The sequence below is a fragment of the Plectropomus leopardus genome, unplaced genomic scaffold (assembly GCF_008729295.1).
Source record: "Plectropomus leopardus isolate mb unplaced genomic scaffold, YSFRI_Pleo_2.0 unplaced_scaffold4873, whole genome shotgun sequence".
Classification (NCBI taxonomy): domain Eukaryota; kingdom Metazoa; phylum Chordata; class Actinopteri; order Perciformes; family Serranidae; genus Plectropomus; species Plectropomus leopardus.
In genome coordinates this window covers 1-11342 of record NW_024653475.1, presented here as the reverse complement: position 1 = coordinate 11342, position 11342 = coordinate 1, and the positions used below count along the sequence as shown (strand labels likewise).

The 11342-nt window shown below is 37.0% G+C and overlaps 1 protein-coding gene across 2 annotated transcripts; it reads right to left on the bottom strand.

Moving 5' to 3' along the window:
• Window positions 1-2542: 2542 nt before the first annotated feature.
• Window positions 2543-8665, bottom strand: LOC121939460 (arylamine N-acetyltransferase, pineal gland isozyme NAT-10-like). Of its 2 annotated transcripts, none has more exons than XM_042482482.1 (2): window positions 8507-8665; window positions 2543-4320 (listed from the first exon to the last, which is right to left on the bottom strand). In XM_042482482.1, the coding sequence occupies exon 2, from the start codon at window positions 4313-4315 to the stop codon at window positions 3443-3445; it is 873 nt and encodes a 290-aa protein (XP_042338416.1). In that variant the 5' UTR covers window positions 4316-4320; window positions 8507-8665; the 3' UTR covers window positions 2543-3442. The 2 variants fall into 2 exon arrangements, with proteins under 2 accessions (XP_042338416.1, XP_042338414.1); XM_042482480.1 differs by lacking the exon at window positions 8507-8665 and adding an exon at window positions 4849-5153.
• Window positions 8666-11342: the final 2677 nt, after the last annotated feature.

The window sequence follows — 11342 nt, the reverse complement described above, 5'->3', positions numbered from 1 at the left end:
GTACCAACCAGCACAGTGTATAATGCACTGCAGCATTGTACACTTCACATTATACACATATTTATATGTCTAACTCAACATAGTAGTTTTTTAGACTGTATTGTAGCAGAAGGATAATACTTTTTTTCACACTCAACATACTCTGCACATTATACGTATTTTGTTTTTAAAAAATGCACATACTTGTGATACTATTTGAGCGCATCATACATATTTTATTTTTATATTTGTACATACTTTGTTCTTATGCTTCTTATTTCTTCTTCTATCATCCTCTTAGCTTTAAACAAGAGGGACAACAGGGAACCACAATTTGACCACAAGAATCAATGAAGTATTTCTGATTTGGAGTCTGAAGAGACTCAAAATGACCACAATAAAACACATAAAGACAACAAAAGTGATGCAAAAGAGCTGCAAAGAAACAGAAAATAATAACACAGAGGGGCTAAACTACAGAGACACAAAACAAAGACAAAAAAAATAGTAATAAAGTTCTAATGTAATAAATATATACAATTATACGTATACATACAATTATTTACTAAATTACCATAAGGAGACAAAAAAATACTGCACACAAAATTACCACAGAGACCCAAAACTAGAAAGAGATGCATAATGACTAAAAAGACATGCAAAACCAAAAGAGCAAAAGGATTGGGGCTTTTTGCATATCTGTGATGGCAAGAGTCTCACAATCTGCCCATGACAACATACATTTTTTTTAATGTAGATTTTAAATGCACTTGACAGTTCTGTGTGTTTGACATTTGCATGAATTATTGGTTTTTGACATGGATATAGTCATTCAGTATGTATTCAGTCTGAATCTGTTGAGTATAATTTTATTTATAAGATCAAACCACATGAATTTATGGTCTTTCAAGTATGAAGAGTGAGTTTGTTTTTATGATTGGACAAGGATTCATTTAAATTCTCCAATAAAAAACATTATCTCACAGTGTGTACCAGGATTTGTTGCTTACAGGCTGCAGTTTGTTCTGCAGCTTTACATCAAACTTTTCCCTCAGAATTTGCTCTATCTCATCATCTGTTATGTCTCTCATGTCTAAGACATCAACACCTTCCTCGGGTTTGTAGGTGACCTCACTGTAGGTCCAGCCAATAAGAGCTCTGAATGAGGAACCTCTTATCATTTCTTTAAGGTTTAGGCAACAACAGCTAGTGGTTATGTTTTAAATAAACATGGTTTTGCTTAAAATAAGTGAGATTGTTACAAATGTAATACGTCTCTAGCATAGTTTGCCACCAGCACAGGCGTCTATATTCTTATGAAAAGGAAAACTTAATTGACTTTTGAAAGAGGGTGTTTGACACTTCTCTGTCATCTGCTGCCAAACCTTTGCAGATTTTCCCATTTTTTATACCACCGTAGTTGACCAGACACCAAAGGCCGTCACTCAGGTCTTGTCATACTTTCGCAAAAGGGTGCTTCGAGGGGCCAATGACCAAGCCCAGTTGTCCGAATGCTTATTTGACTCAGTGTTTCAGCACTTGGATAAGGGGGCATCCTGTCCAGGCTGTACTCGTACCCCACCTCTTGCTCAGTGTGATCTGGGATAGGCTCCTTGACAACTCTGAATAGGATGAATGAGTTTTTACCCCCATTCTGGCAATTATATATCTAAAAAATATGAACATGATTTTTAAACAAAATAAATAATTAGGCCTATCCAAACTCACAATGCAGTCTATTGTCTCAGAATATTTATTGTTTGTAGTAATAAGGTACAAGTTGAAGACTCATTTTATCATTTGCATGTTGAAAAGGAAAAAATATATATTTACTCCTCTCTGATCTATCATAAAATAAACAAAGGTTGATGAAGAAGATTGCTTTGTTGTTTGCAGGCTGGGGTTTGTTCTGCAGCTTTACATCAAACTTTTCCCTCAGAATTTGCTCTATCTCATCACCTGTTATGTTTCTCATGTCGAAGACATCGACACCTTCCACGGGTTTGTAAGTGACCTCACTGTAGGTCCAGCCAATAAGAGCTCTGAATCCTGGGAATCCTTGGGCTGTTGAGGCCCGCGGGGGTCTGGGGCCACCAGGCAGTTAGCTGCTTTAGTTACACGGTAAACCAGCCTGGCCTCTCAGGGGGTTGATAAACCTGGCCTGCTCATTCCAGTCACTCCTCTCTGTTCACCGCCAAGAACAAGGGAGCCAGTTTCCTGTGTGACTGTGTTCAGTCTTTGCTTAAGACAGAGTTAAGTACCTCTGTGACATGATAATATTCCTACAACAATAACAACACAGACAACTTATTATTCACACAGTACTTTTGTGGCTCACTTTTAAGAAATAGTTTTGTAAAAGTCGAACAGAGACACCTAAGTACGAAACTATTTTTTAAGAACAAAGGGTTATATTTTTCAGATTGGCAGACGAGCCTAAAACACATCTGTAAATATGAAGAGCGTGGATTCATGATGCAAACACTGCATGTCAAGCTGCAATCCTCCCAATGAGTTGGGATGTTCCTAATTGGCCAATAATTAAAACATGGAAGTCACAGAGAGTGTTTGATTGGTTATGAATTTAATAACTGGACGTTGTGCCATTACAGTACTTAACAGTGTAACCCGGATATATCAACACAAGGAAATTACATTATATAACTGAAACTCTTACCGACCTGTACCTTTGCTTGGCTTGGTTTTAACTTTTTACCTGTTTTTACTCTTACATCTGGTATGCACAGATCAAGATGATCTTCTTGCTTTCTTTGTTAACTTACTTTCTGATAATCTCTGCTTTATATTATCTTACGATTAAAATGAACATACATAGGTTGTACAAGTATACTGTGAGTCAAATGAACGCAGTGGGCATTGATTATGTAAACAAACCAATTTCTTTCAACAGTCTACTCCTTCTCTTTGAGAGGATCATCAAAGTGTTCTCTTTCTACTCCAACTCACTTATAAAATTACAGGCTCAGCCATAATTCAGAAGAAAAATATACAAAACCTGATGAGCATGAACTTTAAGTGCACAGTAAAGATGAGAATCTGGAATATCTTGGCATAACAGTTGACATTATCATTACCTATAACTGGATAAACTACCATTTGAATCTTAGCAGATTATATTGGTATAGGAAGGGTACAAAAGCATAAAATAATGGCAAAAAACAGTGTAGATTTTCTAGGATTGAAAATAACTTTTCTTTGGTTAGTGATACTTAAGAACAGCATATTTGCTTTTTGCATTGATCAGGATATTTTGCTCTTACACATAAATCAAAACATGTTGTCCATTCTACTTTTCTCAGCTGCAATACAATTGCATGGTTTCCATTTTTAAAAATAAATGTAAAAAGCAGTTTCATCATTTTTTACTGGTTGATCATCATTAAATGAAAACAGGCTGTGACGTCATTTCAGGTCAATTAGAAAACCGAATATGTCCAATTTTTTAGATTGTGTAGCATGCTTTGTTGTTTGCAGGCTGCAGTTTGTTCTGCAGCTTTGTGTCAAACTTTTCCCTCAGAATTTGCTTTATCTCATCATCTGTTATGTCTCTCATGTCTAAGACGTCAACACCTTCCTCGGGTTTGTAGGTGACCTCACTGTAGGTCCAGCCCACAAGAGCTCTGAATCCTGCTGGAGTTTGCAAAGAGCAGATGGACTTATTGGTGAACAGTGAAGTAGGATCTGTCTGGAGTGTGTGGTTTGTTTCAAAGAAATGGTTGACCTCCCGAGGCACCAAGGTGAAGCCGTAGATCTGCTTTGTTTCCTTCGTGCTCACCAGACTTGATTTTGCAAAATCTGGATTGAGTACCACCTGCTTTCTTCCAGTTTTCTCCAGCACCCAGATGTCCCCCCTGTCTATAAGGCCAAAGACACCTGCTGCCTGAGGTTGGTCCTTTCCAGAGACGAGCTCCAGGGGCTCCCATATTTGGGAAGACACCCCAAAGCTTACATCTGTTATATAAGCCTTTCCATCAATGCCGACCTTGTTGATCAGATGAGTTTCGGTGGGTAAGAAATCGTTACTAGTGCTGGAGAAAACCCTGGCGCCCAGTGTCGTAGTGTCGTAACCCATTTCTCTCAGCACCCAGCCAAACAGGGAGTTGTTCTCAAGGCACCAGCCCCCGCGGTGGCTCCTCACTATCTTATTGAAAATGACCTCAAGGTCCAGGATGATCCTCTCTCCACAGTGGATGCTGAGGTTTTCAAATGGAATTGACATGATGTGCTGTTTGTGGATCAACTTCAGTGTTGCAAGGTCCAGTTTATCATATGAGCCATGGAAACCAATTCTTTTAAAGTATTCCTCCAAATTCATATTGCCTGTAAAATACAAGACATTGCATAACTTTATATCACTTTTTAATGAGCCACTGAAGGCACAGGCTACTATATCTATAAAGCCATTAGCTAATGTTTAAATACTTCATAGAGTAGCAAAAGATGATTCCCATTGAAGTTCGGGAAGGCAAAGTCATATTTGTTATCTTAATGCCTCATGTTTTATAAATGCATCTAAAAAATGTTCTACATGGGCATATTTAAATGAACTTTCCCTTGTTATTTAGTAGTCTACGTTCATTGATGTGTATGAGCAGTAGGCCTACTTAACTTTAGATTTGAGTTAGTTGTCCATGTATTTGATGAAAAAAATTTAAGAAGGAAGAAGTGCAACATGACTAATGTTGCACTTCTATTTTACGAGCTGCAGGCAGATAAATAACATATGAAAACAAAACTGAAATCTACATCACATCAAGGCAGCATGTCCCACAATAGTTTATTGCACCCCTAAATTCACTTATCCTACTTGAGTCGAGTCATCTGTAAAAGCTTCTAAAATACTCTTACCTTCAGACTGTACCGTTAAGCTTAGCGTTGTTGTTGTTGTTGCAGTTTAGGGTGATAGTATCACTTCCTTGCAGTTGTTAGAGTCACGTGTCGTCGGTAGGGGCGGTATCTAACAACACGTTACAAAGTTCATCGCAGGTTGTTTTTTTTTTTTTTAATAACTAAGCTAACTTTAGATCCCATGGCAAATAATTAAAATAAAGTGCAGGTACATGAGTGTGCGTCTCCGCGGTGAAGTTAGTTTTAGGTTGGATACACTGGCTCCCGATCCAGCAGCGTCGCTTTAAACTGCTGTTGGCAGTACAGGGCGCGAGCTCTCCTCCGCAACACAGGGTTTTCATTTAGGGACCATCAACAAATTACTTTGACACAAGGTCAATGTTATTTTCAATATTTTGACAGCTTCCAGGTCATGTGACCTAATGACTCAAAGTCAGTGTTGGATCATATTACTACACTGGCTGGTCAAGACACACCTCTTTTTATTGCATTTTAATACTCCTCATATTTTATATGAATATTTTTTGGGAAAAATCTGCATTTTTCTTCAATAGCTTCCAGGGCATGTGACTCACAAAGTCAAAATCAGGGCTGAATCATATTACTACACTGACTGGTTAAGACACACCTCTTTTTATTGCATTTTAATACTCCTCATATTTTATAAAATTGTCAGTTTTCTTCTATACCTTCCAGGTCAGTTTATTGCATTTAATACTCTTAATATTTCAAATCAATATTTTTATCGGAAAATCTGCATTTCTGATCAATAGCTTCCAGGCCATGTGTCCCACAGAGTCAAAATCAGTGTTGGATGATATTACTACACTTGCTGGTCAGGACACACCTCTTTTCACTGCATTTTTATACTCCTCATATTTTATATGAATATTTGTATGTAAAAATCGGCATTTTTCTTCAATAGCTTCCAGGATTTGCTGATCAAATGCAAGTGAGGAAAGAGAGACTTCTAAATTGTATAAAACCACCATAGAACTGCACCAAAAGCTAACCTAAAATATTTTAAAAATTGTGTCCCCGTTGCTTCAGTTTTGCGTTTGTTTAGTTGGGTCAGTGCGTCCTGGCAGTCCTGCTGGAGGAGGACTGGGAATAGAAACATATGTGTCTTTCTCACCATGTAAAATTTAAGAACCAAAAAGGAGTTAACACTTGATTTAAAAAAAAATGTTTTTTATGTTCTTTTTCCTTTTTTGGGGGGGGGGTGTCATTTCCTTGTTTGTTTTTAGTTTATTTTTATTTTCCTACTTTTTTCTGTTTTGGGGAATTTTTTCACTGGTTTTCAGGCAATTTTCTGTTCTTTTTGTTTTGTTTTGTCTTGCTAATTTTGGGGTAATTTCTTTGCCCTCTTTTTGAAAAAAAATCAAGCCAATAAGGGCTAATATAGTCATTCTCTACATTTTTGGAGTGCCTGGATGACCTTGTTTAAGGATCATAAAACCACAATTAATTAAAAAGCTAACAATATAATGTAGTATCTCCTAATATCAGATTGTCTCCAATATCTGTTAGTATGTGTTTTATCCACTAGTTGGCAGCAGCAGTACTACTTAGGTCTCTCTTCTCACAATCCAGAGAACAAGACAGGAGCGCTGCATTACCGTGGAAAATGTAAGTAAATGACTGAAGACGTTTGTTAAAATGAACCAATGTATGTACATCACTTTGACCTTCAGGACTGACAGGACTGCTCCTACATGCACCTACAAACCAAATATTAAAAGTACTGTATGTAACTTTTTACATGTTGCTCATGAATTACTTTTCATCATCAATGGATGAACAGGTTGTAAGGTAATTTAAAAACTGCCAATTCCTAAAATAATAATAACCACAGCTAAGAAAAACATCACTAGACATTGGTTGCATCCCAACCTTCGCACAGTAGAAGAATGGGCATGGTCAAGGACATTAAAGGAAAAAAATCACTCTCTCACTTAATTTACAAATGGATAAATTCACTAAAATGTGGTCAAATAGCTTGATTAAAGCAGTTCTATTATCTTGCTTTTCGCCATTTTTGCTGGCCTGAAACGTCACAACATAGTTCATCGGTATCATTGAAATTTCCAACTCCTAATTACAGTTTTGGAGGGCCATTCATGTGCTTGTAACTTGTAAATACAGTGTTGCAGAGGAACAGGTGAAGGCAGCAACAGCTCTTGTTGCATTCAAACGTTTTGTTTGGTATTTTTCTATTTCAGCAAAATTGTAAAATGTTTCCCTTATTCCAAATTAATTTGCAAAAAGTGTATCTTTATCTACAATTTTATCAACATTATCACTTTTATGTCCGTCAGCCAATATTTTTCAGCAAATGCCCAGATACTCACTCGCAGCCATTTTAGAGCAAGCACAAGCAACGGGTTAAGTTTAAAACTTTGTTTTCCATCCAGTTAATTCAAAGAAGAAACCCAGACGACGATGGCAGCACATGTAGGCTCAGCAGCCTGTAGCTCCTCAAATCCTTGATAATTTCTTTGCACCATGTCCCCTTCTGCTAAAGCTTGACTTTTCTACAATAGAGAAGCTCTTGTGAGGTTTGGACTGAATGCAGCATACTGCGAAAGGGTCCCCACCAACGGCATACGCCAAGCGGCCATTCAGTCAAGAGGGGAGAAACAAAACCGAAAGTGCGGGATGAAGAGAGGGCGGAGAGCCAGCATCAGGGGAAGACTGACTTCTACCAAGCCTTTTTCTGGCTAATGCCTGGTTGCAAGAGAGTAAAGTGGATTAGATGTGATTGGGGATCACTCAGCGACGGGGGATCGGGGACTGCTCTGCACATCTTCGCAGTTCAAGCTATTGCACTGGATGGGCAGACCTTGTTGGAAATCATAAGTACCCAAGACTCTGAAGCAAATTCAAAAAATGCACTGCAAGAATTGAACAATGCCATCAGCAGCAACTTGCCCAAGCAACCGGATGGAATCTTAATAGCAGTTGCTGATTTTAATCAGCTAATCCTTCAACCTCAAAGATGTAGCAGGATCAAGGAAAAATGTAATATTGTTTGTTAAAAAATGACTAATACATCTACCTTCTTATCAAATGACAAAAAAACATGCTGCTAATTAGAAGTTTACTTCTACACAAAATTCAATTCTTTACTAAGATACTAAGACAACTTCAGGCACTTTTAGAGTGTTAAAGCATTACTTCATGTGCATTTACAGCTGCAGTTTTTGCAGCCACATTAATTTCAGAGGTCCCATGGTTGTGATCTTTTAACAGTCACACTGGCTGTTAAGGCTAGAAAGCTGATTTAAAGTGGCAGCACAGGACATCTGTTTTGCACATACAGTAAAATGGTCCTAAAAAGACAGAAAGAACTTTAGCAGTTCAACATTTTCGGTATGTAAACTTAATGGACTGTGTGGTGACGCCATCTCTTGGCTTCTTATCAAACCTCAGAGGGGAGCTCAGTGGCATTTGTCGGCCTTGTCAAAGAGAACCCTCAGCTGTGTCTGGGAGGTGGGCTCCTTCTGCTGCATCAGGTCACCGTGGCAAAACAATTCCCAGTGTGAATAGCTTTCTTATTATTGTGAATTTAAAAAATGGTTTGGGGGCCACCTTGCTCCCTTTCAGGGGCCAGATTGAACGCATGGGCCAGTGACGAGTATCACTGGTGAATACTTACAGAAAGGGAACTCAGTTCATTGATGTTATGGCCGTTGCCACAGTCAGGAGTGTGGTAAGCCGACTGGGTCATGTAGTGAGCCTTCAGCCCGGCTCCCTCCACTGCTTTCTTCATCATCTTCGCAGTCCTCACACAGGACTCTGAGTCATAGTGGCCGTTGATGCCCACAATCTGAGCTCCTACAGAGAGGAGTCACAAAACTTTATCACTGCTCAAATAAGTTGCAAGGATTTTTTTTTTCATTACCCTGATGGTAAAAGCATTGTTGCACCAGCTCTGATGAATCTGACAGCACAGTCTCCAGGGCTGACTCTGTTCAGGTCTCTGTCAGGTCCAACACACAGTCACTGCCACAGGCTTCCTGGTGGTCTTCAAAACTTGGGATTGCCAACTCAACCTCTTCGACATACTCAAACAACTCAAAAAGAAACATGACGTACATTTCACAACTATTTGCTATCAAGGTCACCATATCATCTGATAAGATTGTACCTCAGTTTCCTGTGGGGTTTCAGCTAGCGATAGAAGGGTCGTTCTTTGGATTTTAAAAATTTAAAAGTTCTTCTCAGCCTGTGAACAGCTGCATTAAGTCTTTCGTGACTCTTAAAGGAGTTTTCTAAAGGCTGAGAAACCTGATGATGGAATCTTGAAATTTGTGACAGAAGACCTTTGGCTTGTCTTTTGGTGGAGTGACATCACTTTCTTGTGCTCCTTTTAGACGCCTTTCACAATTATTTCAAACAGTGAGCTCTGAGCAACTTGCTGAAATTTATGCCAAAAACATGGAAAAAGACGATGAGCAGCTCAGCAAGAAATGTCCCACAATTTGCAAGAAATTAGAAGATTAACAAAATCATTTTACAAAAGCGAGGGAAAAATGTCTCAGGAAAAGAACAAGGAAAATACTATAGGTATAATTATCATTTTCAACCTGGGCCAGTACTCAATAGACTAAACTGCAACCTTTTTTCCAGTTGAAAAAACAAGCGGTGAGAATCATTGCCTCCTCAGGTCCAAGAAGTCATGCTTTACCTCGGTTTCAAAAAACTTGGCTTACTAAATATTCATCATTATCTTTATAAATATATTAATCTTTAAATAAAACACTTCTATCCTTCTTTCATAACAGCAATTGACAGTAGTATCACATATGGAGGTTCCAAGATATGGAATTAATTTCCTCATCACCTGGTTAGACTTTTTCCTTCATCATTTTAAAAAATCTGTGAAAAATATCCTCCAACAATTGCCCAAAATTATGTTTTTTTAATCTCTTCTTCTTTTTCTTTATACAATTTTATCTGCCCTAGTCTTCCTGTCCTTTCTTAATAATATTTTTTATCACAGCCTATATGTATGTATATATTTTTAAACAATTTTATAATTGTTTTTCCTTGTCAATGTTAAGAGACCGTATGCACTGACTCAATTGTCAAGCCCCTTGAGGGTTTTCTGGGTTTCCCTGGCACGTCTCTTTTTCTTGAAATGTAAAGTCGTTGTTTTAATATGTTTTAAATTAATGAAATCAAATGAAACATCAATTCTAAATTAAGTTACAAAATGATCTTTTTTGGGCACTTTTAAACATCATTTCCTAGTGTATTTGCTTTCTTTACTCTGCTTTAGTCTTTTTGTTTCTTTAAACTAATTTTTAGGGGATTTTCTTGTACTCATCACTAATTTCTTGCTAATTTTTGGGTCATTTCTTCTTTTTTTCCTCATAACCTTCTTGAGGTAAAAATGTAACGTCTGCACACTCATATGCCACACAAGGGTATTTAAGATTTGAATAAACTTGTGTGGCATGGAGTATGTGTGCTGGCGTCACCTTTTTCCTCGTGTGCACTGTTTTTGGATAGCCTTGCATCTATGAGATGTGAGGTTTAAAAGGGTTAAGTTGCCAATAAAGGCCCATATTTCTGCAATCATTTTCCACATTTGATATACCAAGTAAAATGACAGTATTCTGCACATAAGTATATAATTATGATAATTATGGAAATGATTTAAAAATGGGAAGAAGGCAATCAGCAATAAAAGAAGAAATTACCCCCAAATTAGCACAGTTTAAGTAAAAAGCAGAAGAAAATTACCTGAAAATAACTGATGAGGAAAAAAGAAAAAAAGAGAAAAAAAGGAAGAGTTAAAAATAAAGCAAATGACCTGAAAAAGGTGCTTAAAATATAACTAAAATAAATATACATCTGTAATTATGATAATTATAGCTATAACCCCGCTATAATTTAAAAAAAAATGTGAAAGCAATAATAAATAAAAGAATAAATTACCAACAAATTAGCAAAATTAGTAAAAAAAAAAAAAGTACAAGAAAAACTACCTGAAAATTAGTGTGGAGAAAAAAGAAAAAGAATTCTAGTATTTCTGATAAGTCTAATACTCTTAAGTACTGCAATAATTTCAAAAACATGGGAAGCAGGCAATAAACAATGAAAGAAGAAATGACCCAAAAAATTGCATAATTAATAAAAGTACAAGAAAATTGCCTGAAAATTAGTGTGAAAAAAAGAAAACAAACAGAAATAGAACAATTAAAAAGGATAAGGAAAGGTGCTGAAAAATATAACTTAAATTTAAATCTGTAATTATAACAATATTTATAGCAACAAAGTTGCACACAGTTATCATATTGCTTAATAAAGGAAACATAAAGGTCACATCAAGTCCAGATTAGTGTTTTACAAGGCTCTTACATAGATTCAAACCTAGATTTATTTAAGTATTTTTAATTTTATTTTCTACTCATCAACCAAATACGCATGTCTTTAGAATGGGAGGAAACCGGAGCACCCGGAGAAAACCCAAAATGGCACAAGGA

Excerpts from the sequence above, each read along its gene's own strand:
- LOC121939460 (XM_042482482.1), bottom strand. The coding sequence starts at position 4,315 with ATGAATTTGGAGGAATACTTTAAAAGAATTGGTTTCCATGGCTCATAT.